We start from the raw sequence: 15,212 nt of genomic DNA on the forward strand, positions 1-15,212 counted from the left end.
TTTGGTGAGAAACATAAAACCTCTATTACGTATTTTCTCCGTTCATTTTTAGTTGCAATATGTGAAAATGTACACTATTCACATTTTTAAAATTGACCTTCATTATTGATTGATATGTTGAGCAAAATTTAGTTATGTAAGATCTTGTTAGAGTCGTCTTAATTAATAATTTCGCAATATCTAATTTATGGAGGATTAAAATTATGCATTGGCAAACGTGAAAGTCAAGGTGTTGCAACTAGAAGTGAACGGTAGACCAATTGGTTAATTTTCCCCCTTTCAACCCATTTGCTCTTGCTAGGCTCTCATAATTGTGCCCACCCATATTCACCAACTTTCACAAGTTGTAATTGCTTCTTAACAAGGTGAACTAAATGCTTAAGACAATCTTATAGAAACAAAGAGAGTATTCAACTTTAGTTGATGAACTCGCAACTACAAAATGCGTTTGGATTTCTAGTAAACAAGTGATGTCCCTAACAAAATGCGGAAACTAGTGGTTGATTTTCTAGTAAACAAGTGATGTCCCTAACAAAATGCCCAGTCACTAATGGTGTGTATATAAGCAGTGAGGGTTGAGAGCAAAGGAAGATGCCAATAAAATTCTATTTTTAAGAAAATTTTGAGAATTATACAACACTTTTTAGCTTGCAAATACGTAATCCTGTCACGTACTAGTTGGATGAGCTCACTAAAAATGTGGAGAGTATGTTATATGGACTCTTTATTTCACCTCAAGAACTCATGTCGGACCCTCGACACTTGGACATGGATATGACATTTGGACACTTCATTTTTAGTTCAAAATCATGAAATTTTTCACAAAATAGCTGAGCCGGACGCTTGGACACGCACCCGTGTCGGACATGAGTACTCGAGTTCATGTAACATAGGGACTAGGGGGAGTATAAGCGATGTTGGTTATTATGAGATGGATGAGCTTTCCTATTACCCTTTGATATTTGGTTGCACTAAAGGGTCACATTGGTTTACAAACAACTTTGAGTGAACATCCAAAGGAACTCCAATACATTTGGACTAGTATGCAACCATATTCATTAATGAGATCCAAGGCATACAAAATTTGGACTGCTAAACAAAATTTGAGAAGATTTAGTATCTTGAATCCGATTCGATGTACATCAAATTTAACTGCTATCCTAAAACCGATTCAAAATTTGAAACCCAGCTCTTCGAGTACACATAGCCCATAATACCACAAGTATTAAACCACTTGCTAATTCCTCTTCAGGCTTCACCCAATCACCCACATCACTATCATTCTCTACTCCTGTTTCAAAAGTCAGTGACGATCAGTCAGGCGCATTTTCAGCAAGTATACACTCCCGGTGCTGTCAATTCCACCCGTCACCACAGGTGTGATGCGCTCTTGTTGGAGAATAGATAATATTTATATGCCTACTATACTTTCGCTGTCTTAGCTCTGCTTGGCTTTGTAGACTTGAAGTTAACCTTGCGTTTACGAAATGCTTCTGATTCTACATTCTCTTTCAACTTATCAAAAGCTGAAAAATCAAAGAGAAGACCGGTTTTAGCATATCAGATCAGAATACATAAGGTGGACATGAGCCATCATACACATCCTAATACAGAAGATATAACAGAAATATAGATTGAAAGGAGCAGTGGTACATTCTAGCATGGGAACATCAGAAGTAAACAACACCGACGTAATGTGGATACTTCCTCGTTTTTTAATACTTGCAAGACTACCCTAAAATGGAAATTTCATAACAACACACTACAATTGGAAAGTTTTTTTTGTTGAAAGTTGTACTATTACCCTTATTTTAAGCTCATAGACCACCAAATTATACTCCTAACAATCTCTCACCTCCATTTTAAGTGAATTATATCATGTAAGGCCCACTATTCTTAAAAACCGTAAAAAATTGTGTTGCAAGTATTAAAAAACAGAGGAAGTATATTAAAGAAGTTCAAGATTTTAAAATTTCAAGAAAATTCGTTCAATCCAACTACTGCAACATTTTAGAAAGAATTATAAGGCACGGAGAAACTAAATTAAATTTCAGAAACATCACATTTCATTCATAATGTACACGCCTGCAGGTAGGTAACTGAATTACCAGATGTGTAAGCAGGCTGAAGGGACTGAATTGACTCCGAAGAAAGAGGGAAAACTGTAGAGCTGATCTCTGCTTTCTGTTGCAGTGCCTTGAACTTCTTCATCTGAATTAGAGAGGTACAACTTGAATAAATTTATGCGGAAATCCACCTATCACCCCCTCCCCTCTTCACACAAATAAAGACACACAATACACACCCAAAACATATAAAAGTAAATAAAACAATTGTTTTATACGTATAAGATTGTTACATCGAAAAATCAAATCTCATGCTTAACAATATACTTAGGTAAACAGATACTCATATTTCAGAAAAAACAATAATATCTATACAAAAAATATCATTTACAAGAAATGTAAATCTAGTGATCATGCCACACTCCCTCCATCCCAAAACAAAACATCCATACTCTGAAATATGCACAGGAAAAGAAAAAAAGATGACAATTATCTCTTTCCTGATCAAGAAAAATATTTTTTTTATTCCACTCTCTCCATTACATCAATACTTTATCTCTTTAGACACACTCACTTGTGTTTCTTTTCCCGCCACTACCTATACCTGTCCTTATATCATTTTCAATGTCAAGAAGTTCAATTCAGGATAGTAGTTCAAAGTAAAATCATGTAATACAGGTAATTCAAAATTTCCAGTATGGTACTTCCTTTTCCATTCTTCGAGGGCATCATGGTTTAAGAAACAACGTTTTCATCACTTAACTAGACATACATACTTCCTCTGATCTTATTTTCCGTTGAAACACTTCACTTTTCACACTTGTCGATAGATAACTTCAACCATTAACATCCTTAATCATTAATAAGTAAAATGTAGGCAAATGAAAAAGTTATAATATTTTTTTTTATTATATACTTCGAGACAAATCTAACAAGATCTAAAGTGACTGTTTTTTTGTTATGTATGAATCACCAAAGAAAGAAGAACGTGTAAATAGTGCAAAAAATAGAAGTATTTTATCTAATTAAAACAGAAGTATATGTCAAAGAAGCGCAGCAGCTTACTTCATCTTTTAGAAGCAATGTAAAGCAGCGCCCTATTTGGAATGCTCTAGCTGTCCTTCCAGCACGATGAAGATATGCTTTGATGTAACGTGGCACATCATAGATAATGACATTTGCTACTGCTTCAACATCTGTTCCTCGGGACAGGTTATCAGAAGAAACGAGCACCTCCACTTCTCCTTTCCGAAATGCATCTAGTGTTTTGCTGCAAAACATGAGAAATTTACACTTCAATTTATGGCTTTTTCCTTGCACATTATTGAGACAAGTGATCAAATTAAATTTATCAATAAAAAGCAGAAAGCCAATACACCAAAAACATAGCAGATGTGATTTAAGAAGTAAATCCATGTATAACCATTTCTCAATCTAAATCCAGAAGTAGAGTTACCAGCATTAAATGCAAAACCTTATTTGCTAAAGAGAAAGGCGGGGAAGGGACTTAAATTAACAATACTAGAATGTTATCACAAGCCATTGTTATACCTAATCAAATTCAGAGTTTTATTGTGGAACTCTATAGTACACCAAAGATAAATGTATGGTAATCAAATTCTCTTCATGGTTATGCATGACTTCCAAGGTGTATGACTGGGGAGACAGGGGGAGAGGGTAGGAAGAGAGTAAGAGACTCATTTTTCAAGTTTAATATTAACAATACTTGTTTTAGTATAACAAACCTCTATATGTCAAACATAAGCAAAATAAGATATGCATCAAATTTTACCTCAGTTATTTATTTATTTATTTATTTTTTTTTCCAATTAGAATTTTACCGGTTATCCATTAGTAGGTCTTCACCAGCAAATAAGATCTCTCGCTAAAAGATACATACAGGATACAGCCATCAACTTTTCTCAGTTTTATGGGTCCTAAATAATTCCCAAGAACGCCAAAAGCTTACGGCAACAATTAACTTATTCCACCACATCCTCTGTCACAACTCGAAATTTTTCTTCCAGTACTCTAGTATGTGCCCGTTTTAACTAACAATAAATATTAATCCAACGCAGAATTAATTGCTTTAAAAATTGAATGAATATATTACTTCATATCAATATTACTTCTTACACATTCTAAAAAGCAATAGTGATGCATTATACTACCTCCGTTTCTTATTTTGTGCAGCTTTTGCCAAAACGGGATATTACAAGTTATGTGCAACAAAAAAATCTTTCCTTTTAAAGTAAATTTTTTTATGTAAATTTACCAATAAACCCTTTAATATAATCAACACCTTAAATCATATGATATTAACTTACGGGTCGTTTGGTTGGATCATTTGGAATGGAGTTAGAATCTATTTCATCTAGTTTTTTTTGTTTGGTTGAGGTTTTTAGTAATGGAATCTCATATCCAAAGGGGTTCTAACTACCCACATATCCATGGAATTCCATACCCACCCCTCCCTCTAAGATTCACAATCTATTCTATTAATGAAGGATAGAATCCATTCCAATAATAAAACCAAACAACTTTGGATTAGTATGTGTTTCAGAATCCATACCTCTCTAATATGAGATTCCATACCAATCCATTCCAACTTGATGAACCAAACACCCCCTTATATCCTAGCTTAATCATCCCTCAATTAAACCCTAACCTACCTTATCTCTCCAACCTCACAACCACATCCACCACCCACACCGACATTTTCTCTCCTCCTCAATCACCACCCTCACCACCAAGTCCACCATTATTCTCTCTCTTCTCTCACAACCACCGAACCACCACCATATTTTCTCTCCTCTCCCTCACAACAACCACCACCACCGGTAAATTTGACCGCCCTTCGTCACCGCCACTTCCTCTTCCCCCATAAAAGTCGTCATCTACCTTCCTCCTCGTCAAGGATAAATTTTCGCTGCCCCTACTTGTCAAGATCGAAGTTGCTGCCGCTCAATCTCCCCTCCTCGTCGAGATCGCTGCATCCTCTCCTCGTCAAGTCCATGCTCCTCATTGAAATTGAACCCTAAAGGTTGGTTTGTGTTGAGGAGTAGTTTTAGAGGTGGTTTTGATGGTTGCTACTTGTAGTTGTTGTGGCTAATTGTGCGTGAGTATGGAGTGGGATGGTGTTGTGGTGTGGTGGATGGGGGTGATTAGTGGTGGTGGTGTACCTGAGGGTGGTTTTGGGTAGGGTGTGGGCTAGGTGGGGTGGATGTTGGGTCGATTTTGGCGATTCAGTGGCTGCGTGGTAGATTTTGGGTGGGTTACTGGTGGTAGGGTGGGTGGTGGGTGAGTTTCTGGTGGTTTGGGTAGATGAGTGGTGGGTGGGTGTTGGTATTGGTGGTGATATGGTGGCTGTTAATGCTAATTTGGTGGGATGGTGGTGATTAATTATCTTATTTATTTGTCTCTTATTACTTTAATTAACCCCCTTAAAAGTTTTGTCTTGGGAAACGTGCAAGAGATTTTGTTGCACAAAATAAGAAACCGAGGTATTATAAGTGTATATTTTTGTAAAAAGCAATAACGGTGCATTACATAAGTGTATTTTAAAATGCATCATCTTATTTAATGCATCATTAGTGGGGAAGGACAGGAAAGGAGGGGCAAAAAACACACCTTCTCACAGCCTGGTGTTGACAACTTGAGTATCCCTTGATTCTCATTTCAAGATTTCCAAAACATTTCAGCAAGCTGCATAGCCTATGGGTCATATTTTTGGATGATGTAAAAACAATGCATTTCTCGCCTCTTAACTTTTGAAGAAGGGCCACTAGATACAGGGCTTTATCATTTGATTCACAAATCTGCACAGATAATGTACAACAGAGAATCTCAGCAAAAGCAAATCCATATTTATATTATAAAACCCGACTTACCAATTTATTAACATGGCAAATTGAAAACTTCTAACACCATTGTATCATATCTTGTATTACAGCATCCATTTGCCGGGTTTTTTTTTTTTTTTTTTTTTTTTAAATAAAAAAAAAAAAAAAAACTTTTTTTCTTAGGGTTTTTCTTTAATTGTGTGACACCAGGAACATATTCAAGCAATGCCTTATTGCACCACAACATGGCAGAGGATTCTTTGACAAAAAGTGTCATGGGATATCTGAGAGTCTGAGACCATATGTTTCACCTCAAATTACTTAAATGAAAAGTCCATTTTAAAACAAAAATGAAGCACTTGTTTATTCGTAATCTTTGGATTATAATAAACCAGATGGCTTATTAAATGTATACATAATCCTTATTCTCGTAAAACAGCACCAGTGATATTGATTCAGTAACAAAAAGTCTAACAACATGGATAAGGCCATGTCTTACAGTCACAGACCCTATACACAACACTATGGAAAGTTTCTATGCTTGAAGTCATAACCACATTGACATGGAGGCCAAAGGTAGCATGCACGTGCAGTGAAGCCATAATAAGGTAGGCGTACTAGAAGCTATGGCCCGAATGACAATGCTGCAAACCCTAAATGAAGCAAGGGCAGAGATCCTCTTTGTTTCTCGTCAATCATGTAAGCAAAAGCTCATGGGGTTATCTTTCATTAGAAAAAACTGGTAAAGGGAGGACATGGAGACTCAAACAAAAATGAGAAAGCTGGGTTTTTCCTAGCTAAAACACATCATTCCATTTTATAGCCTCAACCCTCAATGCTAATTTATCAGCATACTTTGATTAGTTCAAAAGTAAAAACTTTCCCCCTACCCCCTTCTGGCTTGCCCCATTAATTTTGGTTGAATGGAGTTGATATGAGACAAAAATATCGTGACCAATGGGGTGAATGTGAGAGTAAAATGTCAATCCCTAGTGATCATTTTAATATGGGGCAATCCAAAGAAGGAAAACGAGGCAAATAAAAGGGGACAAAAGGAACAAAGTCATGATTTATAGGAGAATTCAACCTATCAAAATCAGAATTATACCATTGCCTCTACAAGGCTCCCGCCCTAGGTGGGGCATGCAAGTTATGAAATATGCAATTGACGATGAGGTCAATCCAATTTATACCATTGGTACCAACAAGAAGGTTGTTTCCATACGACTACATATCTAAAGCAAAATATGATTTGGGTCTTTGGCTCCATTGGATATAGACCTGTAAAATAGGCTTATTGCCAACACTATGGTGAGTTATTGGAATGGTTTAAATAGATTGTTGTCTCTCTAGAAATGTAAGATCGCTACAATGAAGCTGAAATTTATCTAAAAATACATACTGATACATGATGTCAACATCTTTCCGTGAAATGACTTTCCTTGTTAAAGCCCGCCAAAGTATCTTCCTTGATACCTTGTCATAGGCCTTATACTAATCAATAAAAACCACATGTAAATTCTTCTTATCTTGATAATTCTACATTAGCTACCTCATAAAATGAATTTCCTCCACAATCGATCTTCCAAGCATAAAGCCAATTTGGTTCTTCTAGATCTTTACACTTTTCCTTAACCTTTGTTCAATCACTCGCTCCCAAAGTTATATGACTCATTAGTTTGATCCCTTGATGTTGGCATAAGGACACCACCTTTGTTCTTATACAAAGAGAACAATTCATCCACTTCATTGGCATCCATAAATTCCTCAAATCTTGTTGAAGAATGTTGCCAACCAATCAATTCCTCTTTCTCCCAAACATCTCCAAACCTCAATAAGAATGCCATAAAGCCCAATTGCTATCTTAAATCCCATTTTTTATCAATGCTATTTTGACATGTCCCTTTTGAATTCTCGGCATAAACTGCCGATTAACCATCTTGTGAGTAATAATTATATATGTGATATCTTGGATTTAATCTCCATTGAATAAGCTATAATCAAACAAAAATATATGACATACACCTTAATCTCCAATAATCCAATCCTACAGAAATCAGAACTTAGAAAACCTATACTTTATAATTGCTATGCACTTAGAAAACCTATACTTTAACATACTTGAGTTTTGCAGTGGGCACATTGTTCAGCGGGTACTCTCAGAATATTACTACTGTGGCTATAAATATGGTTAGTAATTAACATGTAGCTGCTGGGTACTCTTTTAAGGTATGCTACATTAATTTCAGCATTTACGAAAAAATTGTACCAATCACCCATCTTACCCAAGAGCTTTAGCAACTTGTTGCAGTTACTACAATGTTCATGTACCAAGGTTTTCATGATCTTCTATCTTCAAAGAATGTGAAAACCAAAGGCAGGCCAAATATATGTCCAGTGACTGAAAATTCTAATTGAGAGTTGCATTGAGAGTGCAATGCCAGCACAAACTCTGCTTGAGCTACATTGTGAAAATTAACTGCGCTAGCTTCACTTCCTCCCCTAGTATTATACTTCGTAGTATGTTGGGAACAACTGCTCTAATCTAACTAGCATACATAAGATTAAAACAATCCGACATGACCTCATATCCTAATATTAGAGTTTGTTTATTAAATTGCTAAATATCAAGGTCTTTCTTCTTGGGTAACATTCATGTCAGCAGCTTCACCTATATTTATGGACCACCATACAAATTTATAGAACACTTTGTGTACCATTATTGTCAACATGCCGTCCCTTAAGTTTTACACTTAGTTTGCGGAGACCAAATTCTACTTCTGCCTAGGTAAAAATGAAGAACAAAATTGGTTAAATTAAAATGACCTGTAAATGGGAATCCAGAAAAAATTAGACAACGAGATGAACATTGCACAAGCACATCACCATCTAATATAATCACTTCAAGAAAAATACATATTGACACTGCAATAATATCACTAGTACAAACAATCTGCCTTACCACTTTGAAAAACTCAAGCTTTTCAGGAAACGCATAACGTGATAGACCAGTTGTTAAGAATAAAGGGTGATGAAGATCCAGCAGATCAAGTTTGCTAGGATTTCGGGTCAGTGTAGCAGAGAAAAGCATCTTCACAAGCCTGGGATTAGCTTTATCCTTAAAACCCCTCTCAACTCCACTGCAATAGAATGAAGATAAACTCAAGGTCAAGCCTGAAGCACAGAAGAGCATTAATTATACATAATGAATTCTTGCAGGATGAAAGCTCAAAGTACAATCATTCACAAATGAAAACAATGCTGATTCAAGTAATGATAGCAGAACATTACATGCAAGGATATTGACTAAATTGTGATTTTCATCACCTAGATGTTATATCCAATCAAACAAGAACAGGTCTTCAACACAATTATGACTAGCTCGGCCCCAATCCATTAAGGTAAGATAAATCAAGAACAAACAAAAAAGAAAAGTTAAGCAAGAGCTAACCCAGAACATATTAAATACATAATTAGGGATGGAATGAACAACAATCATACTCACAATCTCCGAATGGTTTTGAAAGAACCACATATTGAAGCAGAAAAGGCTTCAACACAAGGTGCAAACACTTCGTCATTTGGACTGGACAACTTGAGCACAGCGGGCAACCATGACTGATAGGCCTCCCCTAATAATCGGTCAGTTTCATCAACTACCTACATCATTAACCAAACAACATCAAATTTACATATGGAATCAAACAGCATATATTAAACAGGGTTCGAGATCCGAAATCCGTATGTTTCCTTTTGCACTAAAACCAAGGTGAGAATAAAAGGGCCATGAGATTACAAACTTCAGAGAGTTCTGACAAAACTGGCAATTCACTCCTAAATTTAAGCAGTTATTTTGGAGATATAAGTTCCTTAATCATCAAAAAGGCTTATCCCAAGTTGATGGACTAAGCAACATGCCAACATGACCTCATTTTTATTCATGAATAATAAGATATATCTAGTTTAGTAATCCTATTCGTGACAAAAACAAGCTGGGAATTTAAAGATATGTCGCTAAGACATTAATATATCTTTCACAAAAACACCTATCATTTATGCAAGGATATGAGGGGGGGTGTAGATGTGCAAATAAGAACTGACAAAGAAAAATTATAATTTTTTTCCATCACTCAGTATGAAAAATGGCTTTTCCACTACAGATGATTAAATGTATCAAGCTCTTCGGAGGATAAGGAAACTAAACACAAAGAGGAACAACCAAAATGTCTCAAACTATTGTACTATAATTGTATCCAACAAATTTTTGGTACTGCTAATAGGGCCAACAAGCTACAGTGCAGATAATTAAGGAGAAAGGTATGCTACCTACAAGATAACGTAGATGCTCAAGTGTGAAGCCTTTAGTAGTATTGATATGGTCCATAAGCCTTCCAGGAGTTGCTACCAGTATGTCTACAGCACTTCGTGATTTGTTTGCATGATCTTCAGGGTCATAACAGAAGCCAGCCTCAAGTCTTGGTGCTTTAACTAGTGCTGAAATTTCATCAGCAAGTGAGGACTGCCCAACAGCCAAACCAACAGACAAGCCAACTGCTGCAGCAATATCATCAAAGACTTTTTTGACCTGAAATTTTAGAAACAAAAGTATATGAATGCATGCCTTCACGATTACTTACCACATTCCCCTGTTTTTAAATCTAGATTCACACCAGCAAGATAGCTACCTCCATGATGCCACTTAATTATGCGTTCTGATTATCTATTTTGAGCAGTTTAACTTTCTACTGACCTCAATTAATAGGAAGCAAGTTCTTTAATTTATATAACAGTTTTAATCTTTTTTTAGATCTCTATTCTAGACTACAAACATTGAAAAATTAATCATTTTCCTTTCTTTTGCAAGTGTGTTTTCATTAGTTTTGGAGGTAATTAATATCTATAATAAACTAAAAATTAATGATTTTTTTTCTAACATCAACTGTATAAGAAAACAAAGATTGGAACTACAAAGTATAATGTAACGGATTAAATTATAAATTATTCAATTTAATCTCGTTAACAATACAGAGTAAATGGATTTCTAATCCCCTTTGAGAATAAAAAAAATAATAATAAATCAGCTGTTAGCTGCACTGATCACAAGCACAACTCAAAGACCAAAAGTTATTAGCTTTCAACAGAATACATGTAAAGACCTTCAGGGGATCGACAATCTAGTGTCATTAATAAATCAAAGAAGCTAAGTCAGTCTCCAACCTCCAATTAGTCCAATATATGTATCACATGGCACATTTGCGCACAACTACTAGGAAACAAATGATAGCTGAGGAAAGACTCATGACTAACAGAATCATAAGATGTCAAAGCCAGAATTAGATGTATAAATATATAAATTGAGAAACTAAGAGTCCTAAAATAACAAACCTGCACAGCTAAATCACGAGTGGGCAACACCACCAATGCACGCAAACATTTCACAGAGTGTGTAGCTAGCTTCTGCACTATTGGCAGAGCATAAGACAAAGTTTTTCCACTTCCAGTGGGTGAGTTTACACATAGGTCACGCTCAAAAGCACCAGGACCTATAGTCTCTTGCCAAACAGCAACTTGTACAGGAAATAGTGAAGAGATATGGACATTCTTCAAAGCCTTATCCAATCTGAAAAAGAATTAATACACTACACCATCAATCAATCCAATAGAATAAATAATGGTCCAAACTTGGCTTGGAAGTTCAAGTTTATTCAATTTGACCATCCATTTATGGCAATATGCAATATGGTTTTGACCTTTTAACCTGAAAATTATAAGTTTAGGATAATGAAGTTCAGATGTTTATTCAATAAGTTTCAATAAGAACATGGCCATCCTAATGAAGAAACCACACCACTCTTGGAATAATAATCTTCTAACTACCACAATATATACTTCCTCCGTTTCTTTTTAGTTGACATGTTTTGACTTAGTGCACTATTCACATAACTTACTTTGCCTTCGTTTTGTGATTTAGTGTTAAGAAAAAACACAGTCATGTGGGTTCTTGTTAGATTCGTCTCAACGTTTATCTTCCAAATATCAAATTTTCCTAACACGTAACTAAAGATATTTCCATTTAAAAGTGTGCATTGGCAAACGTGCCAAAATGAAATGTGTCAACTAATATGAAATGAAGGAAGTATAGAATAAGGCTTCCCCAAACTTGGATCAGTTGTGCTGCTATCCTGTTTGTAATTTGAAATTGTCTATATAAACCATCTAATCTAGAAAGCACTTAAAGCTAGCCAATACTAAACTGCATTGCCTCCATTAGTAGCCCTCACTCTCTACACGAAACTTTACAATCATAAATGACAATGACATTCTTACAAATAACCTAAGATCCCAAAGTTCTACACAGCATAGTATAAAATTAGTTAGGAAGTTAAAATTCATAGCATTACATAACATTCCAAGTATAATCTATAGCATCCCAATGAAAATAGCCTTCAACATAATCTATATAGGATTTTTCCCTATCTCTTCTCTACGAGACACCAAGCCAATTATCAGTTTAAAGTCTTCAAACTTCTGAATCGGCTTCTTTGTAGATATACTAGAGTCCTTGATATCAAATGTATAGAATATGATTTCTAAATCCACTGAAGTAAAAAAGCTCCCACTCCCCAATAGATTTTCCAGACTACCTAAAGCTAACACCAAATTGCATGCCACTATTATAATCCCCAAATTTTGTAGCACTTACCAACTTCAGCTAAGCCAAGAATGTTCATTGATCTCTTCTCATAACATAGCATCACATTCACAAAAGTCCATCAATTATTCTAGTCACTGAAGACATACACAAACTATCTATTTTTCTTTCTAATCTAGATGCAACAACAAATATATCAAATTTTCAACTAATAGCAATCGATATCTATATCTACACTAATCCGCAGAAGTTTGTATGTCATGATCCCATGTCCCCTTCATGCTTCACCTCCCTACTTTCCTTTTATCATAAAATTCAAAGCTTACAACCCTTCTCATAATATTTTCTCTCCTTCAGTCATTCAATGTATTTTTTATGCACATATACATTTTCTCGTTCAAACTTTACAAAATTTCAAAATTAATATAAACAAGAAACTAATATTACTTAACCACATCACATGTATTTTATTAGGCTAAAACATAGTTAAAAAAATAAAATTAAATAAAATAAAATTAAAATTAAATAAAATATAAACAAAAATGAGAATAGAAACTAATCAAAATTTCACAGTAATTGCAGTAGTAAATCAATTATCATTAAAAAAAAAAAAAAGAAAAGAAAAGAAAAAGAAAAAAGGAATTTAGTGGGGATACCTAGGGTCGAGAAAAGGGAGCATAGTTAAAGGGGTTTCCTTAAAATCAACAATGTCAACTGGGTTTTTCATCCATGGAAGCACTGGTGTGCTCTTTTGAACTTGGGTTGTTTCTGCCATTGTTTGTAACAGGCCTTCACTGACAATTAAATTAACGATTAATAAAAGACTGAAATTGATATTCGATGATTATGAAAGGATGAAAATAAAAAATTTATACCTCTGAAGCTGCTTCAAAGGAAGAGAGAGGCGCTTCAATGGAGGAGAGAGAGGGATGAATGCAGCGGCTCAGCGTAAACGTGAATTGGCTCCAAGGGGAAAGTATAAGTGTTTAACATAAAGAGTAGACCAGCGTTTTTTTATTGTGAGGACGACAGAAAGCAGTGCGGTCTTGAACCGGACTGGTAGCTTCAAGTCTGGTCCTGGACTCCCGGTTCTTGAAAAATAAGGATTTTGGGTTTCAAGTTCGATCTAGTAAAGAAGTGAGTTATGGAGTCACATTCGCTCGTATTGGCTTCTACTCGATTCTTATTATGAAAAGTGATTCCTGCGATAACTATATTAAGCTAAGTTGGTTGAATGTTAATGCAACATATAATTCTAAAATATTGTGATCACTTCAATTAAACAACAAGATTAAAAAGGAACCTAAACCGACGTCCAAATTATCTTATTAGGCGTTATATCAATTACATATTCCCTTTAAACACGCAACATGGTGATCATAAATATAATAAAATCAACTTCAATATTGGAAGCAATTTAGCCATAATATTGTTGGTAAATCAAATCATAATAACCCTAATCATGATACTAGCAATAAGAATGAAAATAAGGGTAATTAATTAAGTGATTAGTTACTCAGGTTCCGTGCGTTCTTTTAAATTGGTACATCATGAATAAATTGTTAGTAACTTCAAAGAATAATAAATCAAAATTGAAATTAAATTAAATAAAAGTAGAGTTGATTTCGGGCCAAACCCTCAAACAGTTCTACCTTTCACACCTTGGTTTAATTTTAGAATCTCGGGTAAAGTATGGACTCTGGAGAGTGCTTAGGGGATGTATTGTTGAAGAATAGGAAAGGCTAGTGTTTAGGCTTAGAGCATAAGAGAGAAAGAGAGAATGATTTTTTGGTATATAAGAGGGAAAGAGAGAGAATTGTTTTGTGCCCCGAAACTGAGAAATCAACCTTGTATTTATAGAGAAAATATGAGGGGTGAAGCACGGAACCCTAAAATTGAAATGCGCCGCGGAGAAACCCTAGAAAATTGCCGTATCACGGTAGAGATTGCCGTGGCGCGGCAGAGATTGTCGTGGCGTGGCAGAGATTGCCGTGGCGCGGCAGCTTTTGCCGTGTCGCGGCATTTGTGTTTTCCAGAATTCCGTCCAAATTCATTTTTATATTTTACTTAAGCATTAAGTACGGGATAATTGCGCGTCGTTTAAGCTATTTTGGGTTTAATTAGGTTTAGGGTTTACATACTTATTAATCGGGCTCAATCAATAAAAATATGAAATGGATTAAAAAGGGTTTGGGTTGAAATGTGGATTGGACTGAGTTTGAATAAACATTTGGAATAATCTGTTGACTGATTTGCAGGCTATGTTTGATTGAATGTGGGTTTTAAGCACTCCTAAGATTAAATACTTGACCCAACCAATAATGGCGGTGAAAGGATGTTCATCATCGGGTTTGGTTTTGGGAAGACATTTTTAGGTGTCTACACATGCATAGTACCATTGAATGTTCAATGGTACTATTTGATCACCCAATGGTACTACTCTAAATTCAAGGTATGCATTTACGTCTAATTACACTTTTGCTTCTCGTTATTCAATTGTTTGTGCATAACCATCCTCCCTTTAAACATCCTCCGATCTAGGTTAAACCAGAATTTTTCAATCTTGTCCGAAAATTTGATTTTGGTGGAACTGGTTGGTTTATCGTGGTCAATTCTTGTAGGTTTTAGGGGTGGGGTGATTTCGAGTTGGGG

General features: G+C 35.4%; 1 protein-coding gene across 2 annotated transcripts; it reads right to left on the reverse strand.

Moving 5' to 3' along the window:
- Positions 1-1,000: 1,000 nt before the first annotated feature.
- Positions 1,001-13,643, reverse strand: LOC110716917 (DEAD-box ATP-dependent RNA helicase 1-like). Of its 2 annotated transcripts, none has more exons than XM_021895570.1 (10): positions 13,436-13,643; positions 13,217-13,349; positions 11,294-11,528; positions 10,239-10,493; positions 9,414-9,568; positions 8,871-9,048; positions 5,697-5,884; positions 3,132-3,336; positions 2,109-2,211; positions 1,001-1,526 (listed from the first exon to the last, which is right to left on the reverse strand). In XM_021895570.1, the coding sequence occupies exons 2-10, from the start codon at positions 13,333-13,335 to the stop codon at positions 1,423-1,425; spliced, it is 1,542 nt and encodes a 513-aa protein (XP_021751262.1). In that variant the 5' UTR covers positions 13,336-13,349; positions 13,436-13,643; the 3' UTR covers positions 1,001-1,422. The 2 variants fall into 2 exon arrangements, with proteins under 2 accessions (XP_021751262.1, XP_021751261.1); XM_021895569.1 differs by having other exon boundaries at positions 13,217-13,354.
- Between the last annotated feature and the right edge of the window lie 1,569 nt (positions 13,644-15,212).

This window comes from Chenopodium quinoa, unplaced genomic scaffold (genome assembly GCF_001683475.1).
Source record: "Chenopodium quinoa cultivar QQ74 unplaced genomic scaffold, ASM168347v1, whole genome shotgun sequence".
In the NCBI taxonomy this organism is placed as follows: domain Eukaryota; kingdom Viridiplantae; phylum Streptophyta; class Magnoliopsida; order Caryophyllales; family Amaranthaceae; genus Chenopodium; species Chenopodium quinoa.

What these genes read in the sequence shown, in the direction of transcription:
- LOC110716917 (XM_021895570.1), bottom strand. Translation starts at nt 13,335, where the DNA reads ATGGCAGAAACAACCCAAGTTCAAAAGAGCACACCAGTGCTTCCATGG. An exon ending in CAACACCAGGCTGTGAGAAG is followed by an intron (nt 3,337 to 5,696) that starts GTGTGTTTTTTG and finishes CATGTTTTGCAG; the next exon opens with CAAAACACTAGATGCATTTC. An exon ending in CATTGCTTCTAAAAGATGAA is followed by an intron (nt 2,212 to 3,131) that starts GTAAGCTGCTGC and finishes TCTCTAATTCAG; the next exon opens with ATGAAGAAGTTCAAGGCACT.